The sequence below is a fragment of the Quercus lobata genome, chromosome 12 (assembly GCF_001633185.2).
Source record: "Quercus lobata isolate SW786 chromosome 12, ValleyOak3.0 Primary Assembly, whole genome shotgun sequence".
NCBI lineage: Eukaryota > Viridiplantae > Streptophyta > Magnoliopsida > Fagales > Fagaceae > Quercus > Quercus lobata.
In genome coordinates, this window is record NC_044915.1 from 38,675,905 (window position 1) to 38,703,361 (window position 27,457).

The following is a 27,457-nucleotide window of genomic DNA, read 5'->3' on the forward strand; positions in this document are numbered from 1 at the left end:
CCACTCCGCCCCATTCTCTCACATCCAACATGAAGGTTCTCTCTCTCTCTCTCTCACACACACACACGAATACGTAGAAACTAACTGTTAGGTTCTTTTTCGTTTTGCAGTTCAACATCGCAAACCCAACTACTGGGTGCCAAAAGAAGCTCGAAATCGACGATGACCAGAAGCTGTTAGTTCCTCTCTCTCTCTCTCTCTCTCTCTCACTTACAGACTCAAAATTTTTTTTGTGTACTAATAAAATTAATAGCTTTCATACCAAAGAGGATTTGCTTATCTTTCAATTGTTTGAATGAATCCTATAACTCAACTCTTTTTTTTTTGGGGCCAGCTAAATCTGTAATTAACATGTTGTCTTTAGTTACTGTGTTTTAAGGAAAAAGAATTTGGAACAAGTAAAAGCAGGGTCTATGATAAAAAAAGATTAATGGGATTGGAAAAGGAAACGAAATGATTTAATGAAAGTCGCGGAATTTCACGGCCAAAGCCAAAATAGCCTGTTTCACAATCATTTTGTGCATGTCACCTTGTGCTATTTTATTTTGCTTATGCTTTTAATGTAGAATGTTGCCCAGGAATTTTCTACTCAAATATCACCGGCCTGGTTTCTCAGGTTTTAATGTTAGTTTTTTAAGCTATGTTCAATTGTATATAATCAATGCTGTCCTCTGTTTCCCCTGTAAAAGCTAATAGGCATTTAAGCAAGTTATATTGTTGCATCCTTACATGGGTTTAAACAAATAAATCTAGAAACCTGACTTGAATTCCAATTTAGCATAATTAAACTCTGTCCATTAATTTCTTGCAAATATAATTTTGGAATTCAACATATATCATTGGAATAAGTTCAGATAAAATTATGAGCTTAATGAGCGTTACACTTACAGAAGGCACCATATCATCACAATCAGTTTGCAGAGAAAATATAGTATTTTCCTGTAACGATTTTGACATAGAGAAATATTTTCACACATTGTTACGTCTTATATTGCTTTGGAAAAAAGATACTAGTGACTTAAGTTTTTATTTTTTGGCCTCTATTGGGTCAGCATTGATACACTTCCCATGCGCTTTAGTGTTTCCGTTTGTTTTTTCTTTCTTAATTATAGAAAATGTTAGCTAATCGGTTTAAATGTCATTAAGCTAGTTGATTATAAAATTATAAATGTTACTAACTAGCACAGAAAGACATTAGTTTGAAGATTCTGTTGTTATCAACCAAATTTTTGTTGTACCTATGCTTGATTAATATCAATCATGTTCCTGCTTTTTTCGAACTTGTACCAATGATTTTTTGATTGGTAACTTCTGAATTTTTACCTTGAGGCTATATGTAAAATATGTAACCAAATATGGTGTATATCTAGATTATATGAGTCAATTGAAATAGCAAAATTTTTTTACTTAAAGCTTCTGCTAGTGATAATTCCTCATGTTTTATTTTGTTTCTTTGAACTTGCAGCCGAGCATTTTTTGACAAGAGGATTTCACAAGAGGTCAGCGGAGATTCTCTTGGAGAGGTATGCACCCATTATGTTTTTCATTTGTCAAATCCTGCTACAAGTTCTAGTTTTCTCAAATATCTGTTTTGCAGGAATTTAAGGGCTATGTTTTTAAAATCATGGGAGGTTGTGACAAGCAAGGATTCCCAATGAAGCAGGGAGTGTTAACTCCTGGTCGTGTCCGTCTCTTGCTTCACAGAGGTTAGCCAAACCTTTTGCTTTTAGTGCATGCTACAATTTACCAAAATCCTTAGAAGCATCTTGGTTCATCATAGCCAATGACATGCTTTGTTAGAGACTGATTATATTGTCTTAAAGGATTATGATAAGAAATATTTATATTTATCTGGCCAGGAACTCCTTGCTTCCGTGGGCACGGTAGGCGCAACGGAGAACGGAGGAGGAAATCTGTACGTGGATGCATTGTCAGCCAAGACCTTTCTGTTCTGAACTTGGTTATTGTGAAGAAGGGTGAGAATGACCTTCCTGGTCTGACTGACACTGAGAAACCAAGAATGAGAGGTCCAAAGAGGGCATCTAAGATCCGTAAACTTTTCAATCTCTCAAAGGAGGATGATGTTCGAAAGTATGTCAACACCTATCGTCGAACATTTACCACAAAAGCTGGTAAGTTTCCTAATTTCAATGTTAATTTTTTGGGCTAGGGCCTGTGGATGTACTTATTAGCCTTTAAAAAGTTTGATTTAGAAGGTTCAATAGTAATTCAGTTACTGTGGTGGTTAGCTCTGTGTTTTCTATAATTCTTAAGTATAATGCTGCTTGTGCAATTGGCAGGGAAGGAAGTAAGCAAAGCTCCCAAGATTCAGAGGTTGGTCACTCCATTGACTTTGCAGAGGAAGCGAGCAAGGATTGCAGATAAGAAGAAGAGAATTGCCAAGTCCAAGGCAGCTGCTGTTGAGTATCATAAACTCCTTGCCTCAAGATTGAAGGAGCAAAGAGATCGTCGTAGCGAGAGCTTAGCCAAGAAAAGATCCAGGCTCTCTGCTGCATCTAAGCCATCTATTGTGGCTTAGGTTCATGCATCTCTTAAGCTAGGTCCATGCTCTCTCAAGTCTAGAAATTTTGGTTAAAAGATGAGTATCAATGAAATTTTCTGATATTGTTTTCCTGTTTTGTGAAAGTACTCTATGTTGCTTTTTTCAATGGATTTTTCGTCGTATTACATGTTGATGGTTTCTTGTAATGGAGATTTTTTTAATGTTGCATAGTAATTTACCTATAATTGACAGGTTATTGTTTTGTTCGTATGCATTTCTTTAGATCTTTGATTGTTGTTAATGCTTTCTTGTGGAGGGGAAGGGAGGGGAGGCGGGTCAAACCACTGGCACAAGGGCTGTGAATTGGGTAGGTGTCAATGGGACTATAAAGCCTGTTGGCAATCAATTGATGCTTCTAAGTTTTAACTAATGATTGTTCTTTTTATTTTCCTGAAAAGAGAGAGAAATACATGCCAAAAAGAAAATTAATAATGGAACTCACTGCTTATCAAATCTAAGTTTTTAATATTTAGCACCTCTATTAATATCCATGGAAGTTACTTTTTTTGGTAGAGGCATCTAGAGCTCTCCTAGCTGGAAATCCTATGAAATATTGGCCTCCCAAAAACTTTGTTTGGCTTTTCATGTGTGTGCGGTTGGATTACTTTTTAAGGGTATGCGAAGTTGATCATTGACTGCATAAACAACCCATCCTTAACTTCAAGCTGGTGGGAAATAAGCCCCCATTATTTCTAATATTAGATCACTCTAAACTCATGGGGAAGAAAACAGATTTATGAATGGAATCAAATATGCATATTTACAGACAAAAGTATTCGGTTAACAATTGTCAAGTTACTTTCTCTTATGTTCCTAGATGTTGATGGACTTGTCCACAATGTTGACAAGTGTTCAAATCTTTTTTTAATTAATTAATTAAATTTTTTTTTATTTTTTATATTGCATCAACTGTTCTTTTTTTGGGTATTTCTATGTACAAACATACAAATATATGAGGAAGAATACATTAAAAAAAAAAAAAAAATTGAGTATTAAGAAAATTGCTTATGCCAACGCCTCAAAGATAAACAAAAAGGAGGGAAAGAGAAGACAATTGTTTATGTTTTGTTTTAACAACTAGGTTGCAATTCATAAAAAATAAAGATATATTGCAGCACTTCAATTTATTGATGAGAAGTTATAATAACCGTTTTAGTGAGAATTAAATGAGTATTTTTATTGGATTGTTCTTTAGTTTTGTCTTTACTTAAATCTAAGAGCATCCACATTGGTGGAGTCATAATTTTTGCTATTTGGCTCTACCAAAAACTACTTTATTTATTTTACCTTCTCATTTTATAAAACACTCAATATTAGTAGTTTAATTTTAACTTTCAACACAATAAAATAACATAAACAACAAATTAAAATAATATATCAACTACGATAAAATAATATATTTATTTCAATAAACAACAATCACAACAACATTTAAAAAAAAAAAAAAAAATCACAACCACCGATCAGCCACCACTTCACACAACCCACCACCAAAATCAGCCCACAACTACCCAAGAAAATCAACTCACAACCAACCCACGGCAACCCACACCCACGGCATGACCCAAAATCGATGACCCACCACACCCATGGCATGACCACAACATTGATGACCCACCACACAAACCCCACGGCAAGACCCACAAACACCACGGCACAAACCCACACCCACACCCACAACATGACCTGGAACTGATGACTCACCATACCCACAGCATGACTACGACGCCGATGACCCACCACAACCACACCCACACCCACACAGCAAAAGAAGAGACCCTCACACAGCATAGAAAAAATTGAGAAGAAAGAGAGAAAATTTGAGAAGAAAAAGAAAAGAATTTGAGTGAAAATTTTGAGAAGAAGGAGAGAGTTTTGAGAAAAGAAAAGAGCAAGAAAATGAGAGAGACGGATGAACAGAGATGAAAGAAAAGGAAGAGAAAAAATAAAGAAAAGAAAAGAAATCAATAAAATAATTAAAGTAGTGTGAACATAGAATAATTTTTTTTTTAACCTTTGAGTTACTGTGTACAGCCATCTTTTAGTTGTGTACTGTAGCAAAGAAACCAAAAATTTTGACTATAGCTCCACCAATGGAGTCTCACTTTTGTATTTGGTGGTGCTAAAAATAGCAATATATTTTTTTAGCACCACCAATACTAGTGCTCTAAAAATGTAAAGGTATTTTTAAATCAATGAGATATCCATCCCCGTTAGGATGAGTGGTCAATTATGGCCAATTTTTTAGATTCACTATTGAGTTGTTGACCACTAAACTAGGCATCCATTGCTTTCTTATTTTATTTTCGATCTCCATCATTGTAAACAACTTGTCATTGGTCAACATGAATCAATTTGGCTATTTTTACTGACACATTGGGTGGATGAACAACCCTACGAGAACATAATGATGTGTCGGTCATATCATCATTCTAAATAGTATTAATAATAAGTCTAGGGACAACAATTTTTTCACAATATTTTTTTTAATTATTGAGATGGTATGATGTTATCAATATTAATAAAAATGATGTCAATGGCCTGTGGAAAACTAATGAATCTAATTACAATTTATCACATTAACTGTAATTAAAAAAGATTGTGCAAAGAACTGTGTAGTTCAATTGATTTGCACTTCTTGGTATTTCTAACTAAGATATTTATGGTTTAATTCGTCATTTTTTCAACTATTGAATTAATTTTTCTTTAAAAAAGATTGTGAAAAAGTGTACCTCGCATTAATGTAACATTAATAGGAATGTTGTAAGAGAAAAATATGAAATAAGTCAAGCATGCCAGACTCAAGTCGGTGTATGCAATGGCGTTTTATAGCATTTCATCATCCTCACGAGTTTACAAAAATTTTTAAAACACCTCCGAGATGAAAGTCTACCCTTGTTTCCTGACCCAGAGACTCCACATATCCCTATTCCACCAGGTATCTTTTCATCTCAACCTCCTCTGGACAACACCCAACCTGAACATGAACATGCAACACCCTCCAACCCTAAACACCTCCGAGATGAAAGTCTACCCTTGTTTCCTGACCTAGAGACTCCACATATCCCTATTCCACCAGGTATCTTTTCATCTCAAGCTCCTCTGGACAACACCCAACCTGAACATGAACATGCAACTCTTAATTCAGCAATTTTATCCCTTTCTTTAAGTAATCATCCCCATTTCCCAATCTCCCCTCATTTCCCCTGCCTCCTCCCCTGATCATCCTCCTAATCCTGTCAATTCTACTAACCATAACCCGAACCATACTTTGCATACCTCTCAGCCTCTTGACCATAATCCTGAGAGTTCTGCTACCTTTACCCTGCGCCCTCCGTGTGCTTTACCTTCAGAATCCAATTTGCATTGGACTTGGATAGGAGAACATGGCCCTTTCATGACTAATGGCACCTTAAGAGAGATTTCGAGGTCCAACTCTGATACTGATAGTGATGAGACTGTTCTTATGTTCAATTTAGACAGGCTAAATGAAGGCTGTCCTGATTGGGTACGTAGAGATGCATGGAGTAGGGGACAAATACCTGTGATACCTGATCCTCTTATTGACAATTTAGTCCAAGGAGTGGATAGAGATAGACTTAGATTGGAAGTTGGTGATTCAAGTACTGGGCCTCAGATTAGAAGGATTCATGACTTGGGCTAGGATGAGTCTTGGACCCAATACTTAGCGAATGATGAATCACAGGTGGAGTCTGCCCACAATCGTACAGTTAGCTTAGACACTGGGCTAAGCAACATTCATAATACAGCAATTACAAACCTTGGTCCTGGCCCACCTTCTCCTGCTTCAGTTGCTTCTGATCCGGGTCAACATATTAATTTGCAGCGTGGGTCAGATTTGGTTAGCAGTCAAGTACCTCCTAAGAAGAGATTCAGGACAGATATTGGCCGGCTAGGGAGAAACATCCGCCAAAAGCTTCTCTGTGGATTCTTCTCAAAGGAAGGTACCAAATTTGATACCATTGATCCTCCATCTTTTAATATTGATTCTGATTGTCATACAAATGCAGAAGCTCCATTTTATCCAAAAGGGTGCTGGGAAGCTGACCCTAATCAGCTTCCCCAGCAGCCATGAGGATCCTAAGCTGAAATTGCAGAGGTTTGGGCAAGCCCTCTGCAATTCTACAATGCCAACAAAAATCCCATGAATTTAAACCTGATATTATGTTTCTAATGGAAACTAAATTAGTAGAAGGCAAAGGGAAAGAAGTGTGGACTAGATGTGGGTTTTCAGATGGATGGGAAGATCCTAGAGTGGGTTTTAGTGGGGGCCTGATTTTAGCGTGGATGAATAGACCTAATCTTAAGATTAATTTTGTTTCTAATCATTTGATTCACACTGAGCTTTTGGATGATAAAGGTTTTTTTGTTTCTATTACTTTTGTCTATGGACACCCTGAACATGATAAAAGGGAGGAGGTTTGGCAACAACTGTCTTCCCTTAAAGCTTCTGCCCATCCTTGTTGGTTATGTATAGGGGACTTCAATCAGGTTTTAAACAATGAGGAAAATTTTTCCTTCTCACAAGGCACTATTGTGGGTGCAAAGCTTTTTCAACAAGTCATTTCTAATCTCCATTTGTGTGATCTGGATGCTACAGGACAGCAATACACTTGGATGAATAACAGGGAGGGGAATGAATTTGTTATGGAGAGAATTGATAGGGCTTTTGCTTCAGTGGAGTGGATCAACATGTACCCTCTCTACTCCCTTAGAAATCTCCCAATAATTAGGTCAGATCATGGCCCAATCCTTTTGGACTTTGAACTCCAAACCCCCTTCAGAGCCAGACCCTTTAGATTTGAGTTTATGTGGACTAAACACCCCAATTGTACGAGTATGATTCAACAAGCCTGGTCTACTAAGTCAATGGGTTCTAGGGCTGTTCAATTAAGGCATAAAATCCTAAATGTCAAGAAAACTGCTACTGAATGGAACAAATCAGTTTTTGGGAAGGTAGAGAGGGATATTAGGCTTAAACAGGTTCAGTTGCAGCAAATTCAAAATTCCTTAGAATATATTGAGGATGTTAGGAAGGAGAGGCAACTTAGAAGTGAACTGGAAGACCTTATGAATAAGGAAGAATTAATGTGGGCACAAAAGGCTAGAACTAAGTGGATACTACAGGGAGACAGGAATACTAAATATTTTCAGACGGTTGTCAAGCAAAGAAGAGCCAAAAACAGGATTGTACAAATCAAAGATCCTAATGGAAACATTACTAATAATCTGATGGACATTGAAAGTATTCTGGTCGAGCATTTCAAAAATTGTTTTAGTAACAATAATCAGTCCAACTTTCTTGATATTGTTCATGATCTTCAATCCTTGCCTATTCCTTCTCTCTCTGATCAGCATAGAAGCCTTCTGAATGCTCCCATTACACCTACTGAGATTGAACACAATGTCTTCCAACTTGGCTCTCACAAAGCACCCGGACCTGATGGTCTTCCAGCCTTCTTCTTTCAAGAATTTTGGGGCATTGTTAAGTGGGATGTTATAAACACTGTTCAAGCTTTTTTCCACTCAGGGTCACTTTTTAAACCTCTTAATCATACCTTCATCACCCTTATCCCCAAGATTCCTTTCCCTGATGATGTCTCTCACTTTAGGCCCATTAGTCTTTGTAATGTTATTTACAAAGTCATATCCAAAATTCTAGTGAATAGACTCAAACCTCTCATGGATAGCCTTATAACACCATATCAAAATGCTTTCATTAAAGGCAGGAACATTACTGATAACATTCTTATTGCTCATGAGATTATAGATGTGCTTAGGAAGAAAAAAGGTAAACAGGCTTGCTTTGGAGTTCTTAAAATTGACATGAGTAAGGCCTATGATAGGGTCGACTGGACTTTTCTTAAGGCTGTCCTTACTGTTATGAAGTTTGAGGAAAGATGGATTCAGTGGATAATGGAATGTGTGACTTCTGTTAGCTATACATTGCTTGTTAATGGGAATCTAACATCCTCTTTTAAGCCTTCCCAAGGGCTACAACAGGGAGATCCTCTCTCTCCCTATTTATTCTTGTTTTGTGCCAATATCCTTTCTATTGCCTTATTGCAAGCTGAAAATCAGAAACAATTAAAAGGTGTGAAGATTGGTAGGAATGGTCTCTCATTCACTCATCTCCTTTTTGCGGATGACTCTCTTTTCTTTTTCAAAAAGGATGATATGTCAGTTACAAAATTGATTGCCATCTTGGACTGGTATTGTTCTATCTCTGGACAGAAAATTAATTTGGCAAAATCGGATCTCTATTGCTCTCCTAACATGGCTGCTGTGGACAAAGAATCTCTTGCTTCTACACTTCATGTCAATCTGGTTCAGAATCCAACTAAGTACCTTGGAATGACTTTTAAGATGAGGGGAAATAGATGCGCAGACTTTCATTTTCTGGTAGATAAGCTCCATTCTAGACTTCAAGGTTGGAAGGCTAAACTCTTATCACAAGCTGGTAGAACTACACTCATCTCTTCTGTTCTCCAATCTCTTCCCCTCTATGTTTTTTCCTGTTTCAGGGTACCTGATACCATTTGCAACAAAATGGATGCCGTTGTAAGAGCCTTTTGGTGGGGGCATGAGACTGGGGAAAGGAAATTACATCTAATCAATTGGGATAGAGTTTGTCAACCTAGGAGGCTAGGGGGGCTTGGTCTGAAAAAATTCAAAACAATGAATCAAGCCATGATCACCAAACAGTTCTGGCGTATTCATCATAATCCCCATTCTCTTCTAGCTAGGACCTTCAAAGCAAAATATTTCCCTAGAGGACCAATTCAGGATTGTTGCCCCAAACCACACCATTCTTGGTATTGGAAAAACATCATTAAACAGGAATGTCCAACTTTGAGGGAAGGAAGATGGTGGATTGGGGATGGTTATAATATCCCTCTCAAGCATAAAGATTGGGTTCAATGGTCTCCTCTTAATCTTCAAGACCATAGACTTCCTACTGGAACTGTGGGAGACTTAATTAACCACACATCTGCCTCTTGGAACTGTAATCTTGTTAGAGATCTCTACCCCTCTTCTTTGGCTAGTAAAATCTTTCAAATTCCCATCTCTAAAACAAACTCTGTTCAGGACAAATTGGTTTGGAAACACTCTTCTGATGGGGTGTACAATGTTAAGAAGGCCTATGAGATTCTTAACTTTGAGCAATTACAACCTTCTAATCATAATCCTTTTAATCAGGTGGTGTGGACCAAACTCTGGAAAGTGAAAACCCCTCTGAAAATAAACACTTTTGTGTGGAAGTTGCTTCTGGACAGCTTACCTACATTTTCCAATCTTAGGAGTAGAGGAATCTCAGCTGACTCTAATTGTCCTTTCTGCAATGAGCATGAGGAGACCAGCAGTCATTTATTTCTTTTATGTTCCTTTTCGAGAGCTTGCTGGCATGGCACCACTTTGGCCATACACTCTTCTGACTTTAATAACTTGTCTGTGCAGCAGTGGCTGACTGGGGTTATCACCATGCACAACAACAAGGACCCTAATGTTATGAACTATCTGCAAGCATTATTCACAACCTTATGGTCTATTTGGAATCACAGGAACAAAGTTGTTCATGAGGGTATTTCTCCTAATCCTATGAATGTAATTCTCATGGCGCAATCTCTATCTTGTAGGTATAAGGATGCATTCTCAGAACAGCTCAGTTCAAACCAGCCCCCAAGAATATCAACAACTCCAGTCCAATCCGCAGCTGGATCTTGACAATTAATTATCAAAGTTACTGGGTTCAGAGACAAGAAGAGGAATAGAAGTGCTTTTGGTTTTGAAGCTGTCAACATACAGGGAGAAAGTGTCTTCCTTGCTGTGAATAGTAGTCTAGTTGGAGCAGCAGAGGAATTTTTGCTTGAAGCTGTGGTGGATGCCTGCCTTACAGCAAAATATCATGGGTTTCATAGTATTGTTCCTAAGTGATAGTAGAGGATTGGTCAAGCTCTTCAATACCAGGAAGGCTTCTGATTGGCAAACTAACTATAGGCTTGCTGATTTAAATTTTCTTGTACAAAATGGTCTCCTCTGTCACATGATCCTTGTTCCTCATATGCTGCTTAAAACTTTATGTAAAGTTGCTAAAAAGGCAGTACAGGTGCCTATTAAACACTACTGGGTGAACCCAGCTCTTTTGTAATCTCCCTTTTTTAGTATCAAAAAAAAAAAAATTTTAAAACACATGCTCTCTTCACTTTCCCTGAGTGTAATATGAAATCAATTTAACAACTCTACATATACAAATATAATAAATAAATTATTAGAAAATATTACCAATCTTTTTGTGCTTGTTACGTTTATATTTTGAGTGGTTTTCTATCACTTATATATGAACCTACCTTTTTTTCTCCATCACTCAGATTTTGTCACATTACAATTATGATAAGAAATTGTCAAATAACTTGTGTTCCTAGATTTTTTCGAGAAATTTACCAACTATTCAAATTTCAAGCAACAATAATAAACCAAAATTTTCCATTTAATACTTGTCCTAGTGACAAATGAATAAAATATGGAGGGCCATGCCCAAGATTGAGGAGTTGTCCTTTTTCATTTTCTTTAAAATGAAGAGATTAAGCTAAAAGTCTTGCAGCTCATCTAACATTTTCCTAACGTATTCAATAGAGATATCCATAGTCCAAATCTCCTCACCCCTATCATAATTATGAAGTTATAAAAAAAAATGAAAAGATTATATTTTATGATAGAGATTTAGATTTTCCTAAAATTAAAGATGTTTCTAATATCTGATAATTTAAAATCCCAATTAACTAATAAGAAATGATAAATAGTTTATTTTTCAAAACTTGAGGAGTATGTAAAATTGTAGTAATTGCTACTTTTTTGGGAGGAGGGGGGATTGTTAAGTATAGGTTGTTCGATCATAGTGATGATGTAGTTGATCACAATCACCTAACCAAGACCCTCAAACACCTACAATAACAAAAAAAGAAAGGCATTAGAAGAGTTGTCGAGATTTGCATGACTCTTTGATGCTCAAGTCAGAGAAGAGGGTAAATATTGTCTCAAGGAACAAAGGCAAGAGTTTGTTGTCAAGTCAAGGATCATACATATGATTGGTCTTTATAGCTCATTTTTATGGTGTTTTTTGGATTGTTACTCTCCTCAATCCTCAATAGAAATTATTATTCAAAGTGAGGTAGGAAATTTGTACTCCTTAATGGGATTGCATAATTCCTTGTTTAGCTTTTTAGGTTTGCAGGATTAGATTCGGAGATAAATGTTCAGAAACTTTGAAGGGTCAAGCTTTACTAGCCAATTATTTTTGTCACTCAGCTTCGACTCATTTTTTAGGTGCCATGTCATTATCTTCTTGATATGCTGGTAATTACTTTAGGCCAAGATCAAGATGGCATGTGTTATCTTACCCATCACATAATAACAAACGAAATGAAAATTCCAATGCTTGTAGCAGTTCCAAAAAAAAAAAAACATAAAAATTAAAAGGAATAAAATATATAGGGAAAATTCCAATGCTTGTTAAGGTGCAAAAAGAGCTTAAAAAAAAAAAAAAAAAAAAAAAAAAAAAAAAAAAAAAGACACTAAACGGTACTTATAAAGCTGAAAATTTGAGATAAAACTATAAAAAAAAAAACCAAAACAATTGTCAGGAAAATTTCAAAAAAGTTGTTAATGGGCAACTTGCGATACCTGTTAACACAACTCAAATAATATCATATCATATACTATTTCATAAATATTAGAACCTAAAAATTGTGGATATGCATATCTTCCCCTTGTGACAAGTCTATAACAATTAAGATAGATCATTGTAGATTAAACTCAACTTCCAATTGTTTACTTTACATAAAACTAATATTAAAAAAAGTTTTAAACTATATTTGAAGGATCTGTTGTTGAAAGCTTGAAACACAATTTCTATTATGGCATGGGATCACCCAACTGGGCTTGCTACTGCTGAAATTGGAGATGGGTCCTTAAATGGGCCGAACCCACTATTGATGTCTGATCCATTTGTTAAGGTTTGGGCCTTGGCCCCATTTCCCTGGGAAAAAACCCAAAACCATAAAATAAAAAAACCACATCGTATCTCTCCGAAGCACATCATACAAAACCCTAAAGAAGCACACATCTCACTTCCTCTTCATTTGCAGCCGCATCAGCCAGCTCCACTCCAAGATGAAGGTGCTCTCTCTCTCTCTCTCTCTCTCTCTCTCACAAATACGTAGACACTAACTGTGACATTCGTTTTCGTTTTACAGTTCAACATCGCAAACCCAACTACTGGATGCCAGAAAAAGCTCGAAATCGACGATGACCAGAAGCTGTTAGTTCCTCTCTCTCTCTCTCTCTCATATGAATTAATAGCTTTCATATCAAATAGGATTTGCTTTTCTTTCAATTCTATGAATGAATTCTATAACTCAAATCATTTTTTTTTTATTATATTGGCCCAGCTAAATCTATCATTAACATGTTGTTTTTAGCTGTCTTAGCTATTACTGTTTTTTAAGCAAAAAGAAATTGGAACTAGTAAAAGCAGGGTCTGTAATAAAAAAAGATAAATGGGATTGGAAAAAAAAAAAATGAAATGATTTGATGAAAATCGCGGAATTTCACTTCCAAAGCCAAAATAGCCTGTTTCGCAATCATTAATGTAGAATGCTGCCCAGGAATTTTCCAATCAAATATCGCCGGCCTGGTGTCTTGGGTTTTAATGTTAGTTTTTAAGTTATGTTCAATTGTAAATAATCAATGCTGTCCTCTGTTTCCTTGTAAAAGGTAATACTGTAACAGGCATTAAGCAAGATATATTTGTGCATCATCCTTACAAGGGTTTAAACATAGAAATCTAGAAAGCTACCTATCAAGAAAAAGAAATCTAGAGACCTGACTTGAATTCCAATTTTTCATAATTAGGCTCTGTCCAATAATTTCTTGCAAACATAATTTTGGAATTCAACATATATCATTGGAATATGTTCAGATAAAATTATGAGCTTAATGAGCATTACGCAAGGCATCATCATAATCAGTTTGCAGAGAAAACATAGTATTTTCCTGTGTAAAGATTTTGAAATTGAGAAATATTTTCACACATTGTTACGTCTTATATTGCCTTGGAAAAAAGGTACTAGTGTCTTAAAAGATTTTTTTTTTCTTTCTTAATTAATTATAGAAAATGTTAGCTAATCAGTTTAAATGTCATTAAGTAAGTTGATTATAAAATTATAAATGTTACTAACTAGCCCAGAAAGACATTAGTTTGAAGATTCTGTTGTTATCAACCAAATTTTGTTGTACCATTCTATATGCTTGATTATTATCAATTATGTTCCTGCTATTTTTGAGCTTGTAGCAATGATTTTTTTATTGGTTACTTCTAAATTTTTACCTTGAGGCTATATGTCAAATATGTAACTAATATGGAGTATAACTAGATTATGAGTCCATTGAAATAGCAAATTTCTTTTACTTAAGCTTCTGCTAGTGATAATTCATCATGTTTTATTCTGTTTCTTTGATCTTGCAGCCGAGCATTTTTTGACAAGAGGATTTCACAGGAGGTCAGTGGAGATTCTCTTGGAGAGGTATGCACCCATTATGTTTTGCATTTGTCAAATACTGCTACAAGTTCTAGTTTACTCAAATATCTGTTTTGCAGGAATTTAAGGGCTATGTTTTCAAGATCATGGGAGGTTGTGACAAGCAAGGATTCCCAATGAAGCAGGGAGTGCTAACTCCAGGCCGTGTCCGTCTCTTGCTTCACAGAGGTTGGCCAAAATTTCTGTTTTTAGTGCATGTTACTATTTACCAAAATCCTTAGAAGCATCTTGGTTCATTGTAGCCAATAACATGCTTTGTTAGAGACTGATTATAAGGATTATGATATGAAACATTTAAATTTATCTGGCCAGGAACTCCTTGCTTCCGTGGGCACGGTAGGCGCAACGGAGAACGGAGGAGGAAATCTGTACGTGGATGCATTGTCAGCCAAGACCTTTCTGTTCTGAACTTGGTTATTGTGAAGAAGGGTGAGAATGACCTTCCTGGTCTGACTGACACTGAGAAACCAAGAATGAGAGGTCCAAAGAGGGCATCTAAGATCCGTAAACTTTTCAATCTCTCAAAGGAGGATGATGTTCGAAAGTATGTCAACACCTATCGTCGAACATTTACCACAAAAGCTGGTAAGTTTCCTAATTTCAATGTTAATGTTTTGGGCTAGAGACTCTGGATATACTTGTTAGCCTCTAAAAATTTTTGATTTAGAAGGTTCAATAGTAATCCAGTTACTATGGTGGTTGGCTCTGTGTTTTCTTTAATTCTTAAGTATAATGCTGCTTGTACAATTGGCAGGGAAGGAAGTAAGCAAAGCTCCCAAGATTCAGAGGTTGGTCACTCCATTGACTTTGCAGAGGAAGCGAGCAAGGATTGCAGATAAGAAGAAGAGAATTGCCAAGTCCAAGGCAGCTGCTGTTGAGTATCATAAGCTCCTTGCCTCAAGATTGAAGGAGCAAAGAGACCGTCGTAGCGAGAGCTTAGCCAAGAAAAGATCCAGGCTCTCTGCTGCGTCTAAACCATCTATTGCGGCTTAGGTTCATGCATCTATTGGGCTAGGTCGCTCTCGCGAGTCATGAAATTTTGGTTAAAAGATGAATATCTATGAAATTTTCTGATATGGTTTTCCTTGTTTTGTGAAAGTACTCTATGTTTGCTTATTTCAATGAATTTTTCATCGTATTACATGTTGATGGTTTCTTGTAATGGAGAATTTTCGAATGTTGCATAGTAATTTACCTATAATTGCTAGGTAATCGTTTTGTTCGTACGCAATTCTTTAAATGTGGTTGCTTTTAATATCTTCCTATATTTTCATACAGGAGCAATGAACTTAGTCCCTCTTCAAAAAACTTTTCACGGATCTAAAATAATAATAAAAATAAATAAATCCTGCTTAGCGAGCCTCAAATGCACCCATGAAGGTTGATGTGATTGTCAAACCACTTTGTCTTTAAAGAGAACCTTCTTTTTTATAACTGCATTGTCTGTCCAAATATGAGAACTAGGGGTATTTGATTGTTGTTGTTGTTGTTGGTTTTTTTTTTTTTTTTTTTTTTAATGTTATTATAAAAAATAGAGCACAACTTATTTTTTCTTATATAAAATATAAAAATATGTATCATATAACGGTATGATGTGGTCAATTATGGCCAATTTTTTAAATTCACTATTGATCATTGAACTTGGCATCCGTTGTTTTCAATTTTCTTTTCGATCTCCATCATCGTCAAAAACCGTTGTCATCGGCCAATATGGATCGATTTCGGCTAGTTTTATCGATGCCATTAAGTGGATGAACAATCCTACGAGAAAAAAATGATGTGCCAGTTGTATTATCATTCTAGACAGTATTAATAATAAGTCTAGGGACAACAAAATTTTCACAATTTTTTTTTTTTTTTTTTACAATTATTGAGATGGTATGTTGTTAGTTTGTTACCAATATTAATAAAAATGATGTCAATAGCCTATGGAAAACTAGTGTCACTCTAATTATAATTTATCACATCAACTATAATTAAAAAAGATTGTGCAAAGAGTAGTTTCAATTGATTTGCACTTCTTGTTCTTAGTGTTTCTAATTGAGACATCTAAGGTTCAAATCACTCCTCCTTCAACTATCCAATTATTAAAAAACAAAAAAAGAGAGTAAAATAATGTCCCTAGCATTAATGTAACATTAATAGCAATGCTGTAGGATAAAAATATGAAATAAGTCAAGGATGAAAGATTCAAGTCGGTGCATGCAATTGCGTAGAGCATTTCATCATCCTCATGAGGTTACAAAAAAATTTAAATGTTCTCTTCATTTTCCCTTAAAACAATTATGGGTGTAGTATAAAATAAATTTAACAACTCTACAAATACAAATATAATAAATAAATTATTACAAAATATTACCAGTCTTTTTGTGTTTGTTATGCATATATTTTTATTTTTTAAAGAAAAAAAAAAAGGATTAGATGAGATCTATGCTATAATATATAACACAGTGGCAACAAATGATTCCTCAAAAAATAGTGTTGAACTCTGAATAAGAGAGATAAGCAGGCAAGACAATTTATCAGGGAAAGCCTCTGTAGTTATTTAACTCTCCCCATACTGTCAGTTCAACTTCTTCCCATGACTTGGCCGTTCTGAGTTCTTTCCATATACCAAAGATTGCTCCCAAAATATTCTCATCGTGCAGAATACAATAGCACCTACATGCATGAAAATATCCAAATAAATCCCACTATTGTAAATATGACATTATTGACATAGATAGAGGCCATTTTCTTACATGGTAAGGTATGAAAGTCGTCCAAATTTATCACCACCCTCCACTGATTCACACACTGACATTCTTCTGAAAGGAAGTTTATAGCTCTTCAGAAAGTGCGTAAGGAGATTTGGATCACCTCTAAATATATCTAAATATATGGGGATCAAGTCCAAAATTGGATCGCCTGCAAATCATATAAAGGATCAATAAAGTATCGGCAAAATGAATAAATCACATAGAAGAATCAGATACAAAGAGTAAAGTATTGGCAAAATGAGCAAAAGAAACTCATGTATATGGACACACTTTTTCTATATATAGGTTGTATCATATTTCTATGGCAAGTGCAACAAGATAAATGAAAGAAAGTTGCATTAATAGATTGGAAACTAACTCAGGTAAAGGCAGCCAGAATTCTGGTTAAGATTGGGACAGTTTAAAAGCTTACACACCCTTCTCTCCCAATAATTACCCCAAACTAAAATTATCCTCTGTACTGCAGGAATAGACCCTTTATCTAGGATGCACACACACTTCATTTGGGGTGCTATACCCGTATCGTATTCGTGTCGTAACGGTGTCCAATTTGCTGCATCATGTTACAATTTCTCAAAAATTGCTCATGTTGCTGTATCGTACCCATACCTGTACCTATACCCGTGTCCGTGTCTGTGCATCCTAGCCCTTTATTCAACCCAATCACGATATATTTCTAAAATTTCTCATAACCATTTGTATTAAATTTAATTAATGATCGGTCATGTCGTGTAATGTCATTAGGGCCCTCTAAGCTCCATGCCTAATATAGAAGCCTAAACAAAGGCAGAACAAGTGGATAGCTTCACATGGAAATGTAACTGAATTAGTGAAAGCACTAACCTATTGAAAGATCACTGAAATCAAGAATGTAGCTAGGACACCATGATTTTCCCTTCAAAACATCATCATGGCCATTAGAAGCATCATCCACCAGGCCAGCATATTCAGCATTTTCACTCAAGCACAAAGTAACCGAGCTTGATTCCATGTGAATATTGTCATCCATAATATCCGTGTGTATCCAAGAGCAAGGTTTCCAAACTTTCTTTAGGTTATTTTCACCCTGAAGTCAAATAAGAGCAAGATAAGTAAATATACATTTATCACAAAGAGACTAGTCCATCAAATTATATTTTAATAAGAGAGCAATGTCCTTCAAATAATCAAACAAGATGCTGGAATGGGCAAGGGACCTCAAATATATTAAGCAAGTTGGCAAAATCATCTGGGATGTATTCATCAACTTTCTCTATCAGTGTGTTAGGAATCGGATCTCCCCTACAAAGTGCAACAAAAGAATATCAGAGGTCTCACACTAAACTCTTTGATGCCATATATGAAGTGCAAAATGTAGCTCAATTTACATTACAATATATGGGCCAAGAGTATGATCACTCAAAAATACAAGAAACAGATAACAAGTTGTAATTAAAAACTAAATCTTCAGCAGTACATGATAAAGAGCTTGCAAATCAAAGCACAGTATGCATGCATTAGTATAGGCACAAGCATGCATTAGAAAATCACTACAACAATCTCATGTGACTGCTCTGGATATATTTGATTGAAAGTAAAAAAAGGTAGATACACCTAAAAATAAAAAGCCGGTACAAAGCACTAGTTTTATCCAATGAATTTGGCTGGAACACAATCTCTCTTTAATTAAGCTTTAGAAAGCACAGAAACTCTCAGTCCCAAGTCCCAACCCAACGAAGAACTACTTAGGTTAGTCAGACATGCAACAACAATCAGGCTGTTCCATTCCATTCCACCACCAACAGTCAATTGCCTTTGACTGACAAAATATCAAGACACAAAGACCCCATCAGCAAGAAAGTAATTAATCAACAAATCTTTTCCTTGAAGATCCACAAATGCGGGATTACTACCCTCAAGAATATAAATATAATGATCAAGAACTGAGCACACCCAATCAATTTAAGGCTATTACATATATGCCACTTCTCTTTCACCACAATTGTTATATTAGTCACTTTTCAACAAGACATCCATGTGCACTGCTACTGGACCCTGTTCTGACACCAATAGAACTGTCCACTTTATTTTATCCTACAAATGTGCAAAACAAAAGATGCCTTTTTGTTATGTTATTAGTACACAGTATTTGTTTCTAAATTTACGCTATGGATTTTCAGCAAGCACTCACAAAACATAGATATAGAGCTCAAAAAATTCATAAAATAATCAACACACAAGACAAAAGTGTGTCCTAATAGCTAGATTTGGGATTTGTCATGTCTAACTACCTTTCATGTAACATACACAAAACTGCATTTATCCACAGAACACGCATATTTAACAAAGATATGCAGGTAAGTACCAATGAGTACCATAAGCAAAATAACTATGAAGGTCTATGTGTCTGTCTACTGTCCAGCATACATACAGGATTATCCAACACAACTATCTCCAACAATAAACAACACTCGGCAGAGTCAGTGTTGTTCATTGTTTGGAGATAGTTGTGTTTAATAATAAGATATAAAAACTAGGACCATGTTTGCCTCACATTTTTGGTATATCTTCATTAACTAACAATTGCAGATAGATGTTCTTATGTGAAAGCATAGGCATACCATTTAGACAGACGGCTGGTTACACCCTTCCTCTTCTTCATTAAAGTTTTGATGAAAATTTCCCATTCTACTTGAATGTTTGAATTATTAGGAACAGCCTCCATATGACAGTTACTATGGGTCAATTCCAAATGCTGTTCAAAATCCGAAAAAATTGAATAATCGAGAGGTGGAAGAGGCAAGAGATGAAGGTTATGGAGCTTCTCCCCCAGAAAGGAAGCTAAGCTTAGTGTCTCTTCCCATGACAGTCCATCTCTTCTGCAAACAGAACATAATTGCATCAAGTTCAATTATGGAACTTTGATAAACCCAATAGTGTGCTGCATTGCAACTAAAAATAGAAACTATAATAATCATCCTAGTAGCTTACAATTGAGCAAATATCTTCCCCTTGCATCTTTTTGTTACAATATATGGCCATATCCCAGCGCATCTTGCTGAACTACTTGATTCATGTATTGACATCCCAGCTTTTCTATATTCAATTTGTTTCTTGTTCCATACGCCAAAGGGATATCCATCTACTTTGCACCTTTCTGGAACCAGATTGCTCGTAGCAATCACATCAGGAATTCCTTTGCCATCCCAAGGAACAACTGTATAAGACCCATTTTCCAGATAAAGAATCCCACTTGCCAAAACTTCAGGAATATGATTCTTCAGAGGGGAGTTGACTTTATGTAGTAGATTGTAAAACTCCAACTGTTAACAGGCAGTATAAAAAACAAAAAACAAAATTAGATTCGTATAAAAGGTGTAATCGGACAAAACCTAAATGTAAGATCATACCTCAGTGCCAATACCATAAAGTGAGTCTTCCAACCCTCCTTCAACAAATATTTTAATTACGTGGTTTTCCATAAGATAAACCTGTTGAGAAAATTTTGGACATATTACCAAAAGTAGAATCTGAAAGTTAAAACAGAAAGCATTTGTATCTTTAGAGAACCATGAGTGATTATACATTTGATGAACTAACTTACTGGATTGCTACCAGTGCCAACAGGGAGCCTATCATCATCTGTGGGAGAAGGCAAATCGTGGAAAGCACAAATTTCTGTCAGGCGTTCTAACCATTTGTCCGCATTTAGTGCAAGACATGCTCCCTAAGACATTTCAGAGCAAAAAATGAAACGATAGAGACAGGAAGAAAAGTATAACAGGCACTTCAAGAAACAAGGCAAGTCCCAAAAAAAAAAAAAAATTTTCTAGTAGACAAACTTGTAAATCAGTAAGGTGGATTAAAAATTATGTAAATGAACTGGCAAATATAAGAGGCACGGAAAAATGCATAAAGGGTAGCCCTCAAAATAGATCTCCCTGGAAAACAAGCCACCTCAATGATCATAATTAGTCCAAGCAAAAGAATCAATTATTTGTCTCACTGCTGGTAAAAGCTTGCCTAAGCACAAAGCATGAAGCATCATAAGCTTGTGGCCTTACACCTCTAAAGCAAGGTGCATTTACAGCAACACACCTTAGGCGCACTTTTTAGAATCTTTTTAATTAATATTAATAATAAACAACTACATGTTGAATGTAGTGGTCAAATCTTAATGCCGTTGATATTCACTGTGGATTTGTTATACAAAAGTCAATTTTATGGTATGATATCATACACATAAGCCCACCCCTGCACTCCTTCACAAATTCAAGAAGGAAAAAAAGTCCATTCAGCTCTGCACTCCACAAACCACTCATCCTCACAAAGGGAGACTCAAGCAAGACAAACTTTCTCTTTTATCAGGTACGTTTCTCTCTCTCCCTTCTCTTCTCTGTCATCTTTTTTATTTTTCTTGCTTCACTCTCTCTCTCTCTCTCTCTCTCTCTCCCCTCCGCTTGATCAAACAGATAGCACCACTATGTTTTTTAACTTGTCCTTCTGTTCTATCCTGAAACCCACAACCCCACCCACTCTCCTCCCCTTGGTCTTTTGCTTTATCCTAAAACCCACAACCTCCCTTCCTCCCCTTCCCCTGTGGTCTTTCTGCTTGGTCCCGAAACCCATAAACCAGTTCGAATTCTAACAAAATATGTATATCCCAACACCGAACAATCTTTGAAACATTTCTTAACCCAGATGTTTTACCGAAAACAAGAAGCATCTGCATTGCATTGTTTTTGTTAGCCATAGAAATCGTCAATTAACATCCTATTGATCCCTTGGTTCTTATATTATATTAATAATTATTTCAAATTTATTACATTATTTTCTAAAAATTTGCACTTGACTTCAATTAGACATGTGCTTACACAGTTACACTTTGCACTTAGGCTCTTGGGGGCCTTCGTGCTTAAGTGTGCCCCGCACTTTTACCAACACTGATTTGTCACTTAAGAGAGTTTTGATTGACTGTCAATATGACAGAAAAGATCCCATAAGTAGGATCAGCGGGTCCACTCTAAGAGAAGGTGATTATTAAGGTCTCTAGGAAGAAAGGGAACCAACAAGCAATTCCGCTTGTAGATCATCTATGGTGTACAATATTAACACCGTAGCTTTGTTAAATATTACTGCTTGCTTCCTCATTTAATAAATTCAACTCTCAGCTTGATGAGTGTAAAGAAATAGGCCAACAAGGAAAAAAATTACCTTCCATATTAGCTCTCTCATTCCTGGTTTTCCAACCCAAAGCCTGGATAACCATTCTCTCATTTCTCGTTGTCCCATGCAGTTGCCTAAGCTCCAAGGAGAATTGTAGTGATCTCTCTCTTTATCCAAAAACATGGCTAAGAAATTTATATCATATGAGAAACCTTGTTTCCACATATTATATCTTTTAGAGGCAGAGGTGATAGTCCCTTCAAAATTAGGGTCATCTCTAGCTTTCTGAATTCTGACCCTCTTCTCTTTCCTAGTCAGTTCTGAGCAACTATAATCATCTTCACCAGAGAATATATTCTTGTCAGCATCCTCAAAACTACCTTCACCAAAAGCAAGCAGTCCAGCACGGCAAACTCCTTTATGTTGATAACCAGGAGCCATATCCAAACATACAAATTCGAAGTTTTTGGAATTCACAAAGTTCTGTGTCACAGCAATGGTGGTTTCCAGATTTAGGACACAATGCCACCATCCACTTGGAACAAAAATGGTCTCCCCAGGTAGTTGGGTACACTCAATTGGCTTGTCTTCATCAGCAAGTAGCGGATAGAAATCTAGCCACCACTAAACAAATCCACAAGAAAAGAAAAAAGAGCCAATCAAGCTAAATTGAATGAGCTATAAAATAGAAGAATAAATCATGAAGACTGCAGTTTCTGCATTAAATACCTGCAGTGATGATGGAGTCTCGACATTAACATCACCATCTTCATCATTTACATGTACTGTGACTCCCAAGGGTACTCTTCCTGGAGGATACAACGCCCACCTATTCAACATGATTGACTTATTACATCATAGCCAGTAATTTCGATCACAGTGAAGCAAGACAAAATGTGAAAGAACTTATGCAGACAATTATGTGAAATTCACATGATCTACAGAAAAATAAATCATGAAGACAGAACTCCAATTAATCATAGAATGGAAGTATCAGAGTCAACATGCTTTTATTTTCTCACTATGGAATCACATCAACATGCAAGAATCTGGACTGCCACCGAAAAATTAAAATAAAAATAGTTTCACTATGTGCACACTGTTTCATCAACTGCCAAGTACAAATAGGCATATGCTGTGACAGATATAACAGCCATGAATTAAGTGGGGCAGAACCAATGCACAGATAACACTATTAAGCAGTTGTGTGATTTTACCTTTTACGACCACACAGAAGGGTATTCCAGGCACTTGTAAGAGCTGGATCGATATGCCAAGAGGCACCAGACCTCTCTGGCCCAATAATAAGCCATCTAAATGGTGGCCTCTCATCTCTATCTAAGACATCAAAAAAGTCTTCTCGAAATAGATGAGGCACACTGTAATCCTTCAACAAACCAGGTGCAACTTCCCCAAACTGCAAGAAAGTGAGAATATCTTCAGATCATTAAAGAAACAACAAAAAACATAAAAGAGTAAGTAGTTTTGCACAAATAGAGGAGCACCTTGTCATCAAAAATATATAGGGGATCCTCATCATGCTGAAGTTTCATGTATGAGACATAGTCTTTGAATTTCATCAAGATTTTCTGTGCACTCTTTTGAGAAATCCTGAATGCTGTATCTCCATAGTTCAGCAATAACTGGTCAGTTGTCCATGCATGCCTTGCTGGCCAAGTATCCACCAGTCCAGTAACCAAAACCTGGTACATGTTTCAACAAAAATCCATGTGAATAAAATAGACTCAGAAATGACTAAAATAAATATCTATTACAGAGAAGAAGGTAGAATATGCTGGTTTCATGATTTCATCTTGAGTTTCCCTTTTCCATTTATCATTAAAAAGAGAGAAAGAATAGCCAGTTAGACTGGAAATTATAAATACGACAGGTATGATAGTTAAGAACAGCAAAAACATGTTTAAAATCACACATAGTCGGAACATCTACATTGGAATTAGCAATGTCTGTATTTGTAGTTCTAATATAAGTGGTATGGTGGAAGTGGGAAAAAAAGTAATAGACATTCAAGAGGCATAGGTGTTTTGGTGGTGACTATGCTAGTAAATGTGGTTGGCAGGGTAATGGTGGTGTGTGCCAAGTAGAGGTGGCAGCAATGTAATGTGATGACAGTGTTGGTACAATAAAAGAAGTAGTGGTAGCATGTGAATGATATCGGCAGCATCATTAGCAATAGGAAGCTGCTGATGTCATTGTGGTTGAAGTGGTGGTGGTGGTGGTGGTGCAGATGCATTGACAATGGTGGTGAAGCGATGGCTTCAGTGGCTGTGACAATTGATTAAGCGGTCTGTGTGGCTATGGTGGCAAGCATGTTGATGGTTTGTGGGCAATTGTGGCAATTTCTTTAAGAGGAAAACATATCACCAGAGCAACAAAGAAATTTAGTAGTCAAGTGCAGTAACATAGATTAATATAAAATAAGGAACATCAAATGAGGTTAGCGTCCATAGATGTGACATCATTACAAGAAAGGGATCAATCGAATGAAGAGAAAAGTGGGTCAAACCGTTTAAGTATGACATAATAAAACTAATGAGAAATGGTTTTGCAGTTAATGATTTGGAAGACAATGGAATCAGAACAATCTTATTAATTGAATATGAACCCTTATCACATTACCGGTTTCTTCCCTTCGTACTGATGATAAAACTCTTCTAAAGAAAGGTCCTCCTTTCTTTCCACGGTACCCTTATCAAAAGAAAATCCATTCAATGTGGTATTGCTCCTGTATAATCTTCTGTACAAGAATAAAGAGTTGAATCCTGCAAGAAGTTATATAAAGTTATAAACAATGACCTAACAACTTCAGAGTTTCTTTAATTTTTAAGTAGAAAATCCTTCAGAAGCAATTGTGTGCAAATCAATATCAAGTTGAGAAAAAGAATATCTGGGAAGAGTTATTGAACAATGTAGGAAAACTGTTACCATCAAAATACAGTGGTTTTCTGCAAGGTTCTTCATATTCACTGGGCAGATGCTCCCTGCGTCCAAAGGCATGACAACAATTTATAATACATAATAAAACAAAAAATTGGATTCAAATTTTAATATCTCATGAAAATCCCAAGAATAAAAATAATTGATGACACCAACAAAACAATAAACCTAGCTTCAAACCCCAACAAATGACCCTAATATTAAGAAAAATTATAGCATGAACTGTAAGACATACACATACAGAGCTGTTTTCTTCCATGAGCCTTTGTACTGAAGAGGACCATTTAGACTTTTAAGGCACAGACTCATCCACAGTGGTTCTTCATTGCATAGTATGTACATCACACTGCATATTAGAAAGAAAAAAAAAATTAAGGAATTATAGTACTAGGAGGGAGATCAGATATCAGCCACATAAACTTCATTCTTCTTTAAGGCAGTAAGTGACATACAACTAGATCAACAAATACCCAGCAAAATTCACTAATTGAAACAAAACCCATGATGCTGATGAGATCTCTGTCGTTATCTTAAAATGCATGACACTGTAGTGAAAAGTAATGAGACCAAGAAATGAATTAATAACCACGAAGCTAATATGTTTTAGAATGTATGCATTCTACACAAAAACTAATTCAATCATACCCAGGAGTTACATTTTGCTTTTATGTCGCTAAAATACATTCACTTTTTGGCAAGTTATACATAGACAAAGATTCCATAAACCATGGAACTCAATTCATAACCAAATTTCACTTGGCATTGTCCAAATGCCAATTTTTTCCATAGGGGGCACCTGGGTTTGAATCCCTCATCCCCACTCGTTGTAAGGAACAAAAAATAAAAATAAAAATTGCACTAATACCTAAATTTAGGCATATTCCTGAAACCATCACTCATCAATACTGACCATTAACACACCAAACTCTAACATGTTATTCAACACTTAATAGCTTTCTAACATGCCAATTTTAATAAACTTCATCTTCCTGAATTAGATGAATACATTGGAAAGCATTGGAAAATGATCCTCTCGAGTTCAAGTCAAATGGAGAGACTCTATTTCATGGAAAAGATTTTATTCCTTTCTATCCAACAGAATGACGTGGTACTAGATACACTTTTAGATTTGTAATATCGAAACTTGGGGCACATTCTTAAAAACACCACTCATCAGTACAGACCATTAACGCCCCGATTTCTAACACGTGACTCAACACCTAATAGCTTTGCTGATATATGCCAATTTTTAATAGAATTTCAGCTTCCCGAATTAGAAGACTGCATACAAGCATGTCGGAAAGGGACCATCTCCTTTTCAAGTCAAATGGACAGAGTCCATTTCAGGGTTAAGATTTTATTCCTTGTATATTACAATTTTGAAAATGCAGAGGAAGACTACATAAAAAGCCAATCATCATGGAGCGGACACCATAGGTTGAAAGTCTATACTAGAAAAACTTTAGATTCCTAATATTTAATATTTAATCCGAATCATGAAATGGATCCATTTGAAATGCAAGTAATCGTTACTATGTCTCCCTAATTTGCAATTCTTGCTGCTATGCCTCACCTCGTTTCATGAAATTTATGCTCACACAAGCTCTCGCTTATTCAAAATAGTCCAAATTCAAATTCAAAAGTCGAGTTTAGCTATGAATTAGGAATTACGAAATGGAAGAAATGTGTCAATGCCGAGTGAGATCACTGTGAATTGAAATTACAATTATGATAATTGAAGAAACAATATAAGAAAGAAAAAAACCTGCTGACGCAAGCGAATCGAGCAACGTCGCGAGGAGTGAGGTATTCCAAAATAACGCAGACGGTTTCGTCGGGAAGGACTGAAAGGTCTCCGAGAGCGTCGGTTCTGCGATCTCTGGGCCCCAAACTCTGAGCGTGAGGCTCGTCCATTGCTCTCAACTTTTCTTTTTGTTTTGTGATTATGATAAAATTGTGATTGGAATCGGAACTTAGGGTCTCCTCTCTCTCTGTAGTGTAATGTGGTTTTGGTGTGTCTTAATTTGGCAAGAACAGAACTAAGAAGAAAGAAGTGAACGCGGGGATTTGGAAGAGAGAAGAGATGGCGGGCTATGGATTCGCGTGAAGAGGATAGCTTACGCAACAACTCTGCGCGTGCGGACCGTGTTTCATTTCTTTGTGCGCGCTTTTACTGTGTGCCCTCGAACCTTCGCGTCACGCCCGCGATCTGCTCGTGGGATGCACGGTTTAATAAAGAAAGTACATGTAAATTAAACAATTTATTTCAATAATATGATTAAATTATTTGTCTAAAAAAATTAAATTAAAAACTTTGAACTTATAAAGGAGATTTTAACTCTTTGAACAAAAATAAAAATGTAATAAGGCAAATATAAACATAACACAAATACAAACTAGCTAAAATAAAAAGA

The 27,457-nt window shown here is 36.1% G+C and overlaps 3 protein-coding genes across 4 annotated transcripts; 2 read left to right on the forward strand and 1 right to left on the reverse strand.

The window, feature by feature from the left end:
* The first annotated feature begins 6 nt into the window (after positions 1-6).
* On the forward strand, positions 7-2,773 carry LOC115971129 (40S ribosomal protein S6). Its single transcript, XM_031090825.1, has 6 exons — positions 7-35; positions 111-175; positions 1,466-1,523; positions 1,598-1,706; positions 1,860-2,132; positions 2,301-2,773. The coding sequence occupies exons 1-6, from the start codon at positions 30-32 to the stop codon at positions 2,537-2,539; spliced, it is 750 nt and encodes a 249-aa protein (XP_030946685.1). The 5' UTR covers positions 7-29; the 3' UTR covers positions 2,540-2,773.
* Positions 2,774-12,653: 9,880 nt separating this feature from the next.
* Positions 12,654-15,407, forward strand: LOC115971128 (40S ribosomal protein S6). The gene is made up of 6 exons (XM_031090824.1): positions 12,654-12,760; positions 12,838-12,902; positions 14,109-14,166; positions 14,241-14,349; positions 14,494-14,766; positions 14,936-15,407. The coding sequence occupies exons 1-6, from the start codon at positions 12,755-12,757 to the stop codon at positions 15,172-15,174; spliced, it is 750 nt and encodes a 249-aa protein (XP_030946684.1). The 5' UTR covers positions 12,654-12,754; the 3' UTR covers positions 15,175-15,407.
* A 1,238-nt stretch (positions 15,408-16,645) lies between these two features.
* Positions 16,646-27,201, reverse strand: LOC115971351 (F-box protein At1g78280-like). 2 transcript variants are annotated; one of them, XM_031091220.1, is made up of 16 exons: positions 26,809-27,201; positions 25,279-25,389; positions 25,032-25,087; positions 24,726-24,868; positions 23,591-23,788; positions 23,303-23,502; positions 22,815-22,914; positions 22,134-22,709; positions 20,524-20,646; positions 20,330-20,410; positions 19,911-20,242; positions 19,541-19,798; positions 18,137-18,221; positions 17,784-18,006; positions 16,923-17,088; positions 16,646-16,842 (listed from the first exon to the last, which is right to left on the reverse strand). In XM_031091220.1, exons 1-16 carry the CDS (start codon positions 26,955-26,957, stop codon positions 16,704-16,706), a joined length of 2,940 nt encoding a protein of 979 aa, XP_030947080.1. In that variant the 5' UTR covers positions 26,958-27,201; the 3' UTR covers positions 16,646-16,703. The 2 variants fall into 2 exon arrangements, with proteins under 2 accessions (XP_030947080.1, XP_030947081.1); XM_031091221.1 differs by having other exon boundaries at positions 25,285-25,389; positions 26,809-27,191.
* Between the last annotated feature and the right edge of the window lie 256 nt (positions 27,202-27,457).

Excerpts from the sequence above, each read along its gene's own strand:
- LOC115971129 (XM_031090825.1), top strand. Across the intron at positions 1,707-1,859 it reads CCGTCTCTTGCTTCACAGAG|GAACTCCTTGCTTCCGTGGG; the intron begins GTTAGCCAAACC and ends TTATCTGGCCAG. Across the intron at positions 2,133-2,300 it reads AACATTTACCACAAAAGCTG|GGAAGGAAGTAAGCAAAGCT; the intron begins GTAAGTTTCCTA and ends TGCAATTGGCAG.
- LOC115971351 (XM_031091220.1), bottom strand. The coding sequence starts at position 26,957 with ATGGACGAGCCTCACGCTCAGAGTTTGGGGCCCAGAGATCGCAGAACC. Across the intron at positions 20,647-22,133 it reads TGAGAGAGCTAATATGGAAG|GGAGCATGTCTTGCACTAAA; the intron begins GTAATTTTTTTC and ends GAAATGTCTTAG. Across the intron at positions 19,799-19,910 it reads GGGAAGATATTTGCTCAATT|AAGAGATGGACTGTCATGGG; the intron begins GTAAGCTACTAG and ends TTCTGTTTGCAG.
- LOC115971128 (XM_031090824.1), top strand. Across the intron at positions 12,903-14,108 it reads ATCGACGATGACCAGAAGCT|CCGAGCATTTTTTGACAAGA; the intron begins GTTAGTTCCTCT and ends TTGATCTTGCAG. Across the intron at positions 14,767-14,935 it reads AACATTTACCACAAAAGCTG|GGAAGGAAGTAAGCAAAGCT; the intron begins GTAAGTTTCCTA and ends TACAATTGGCAG.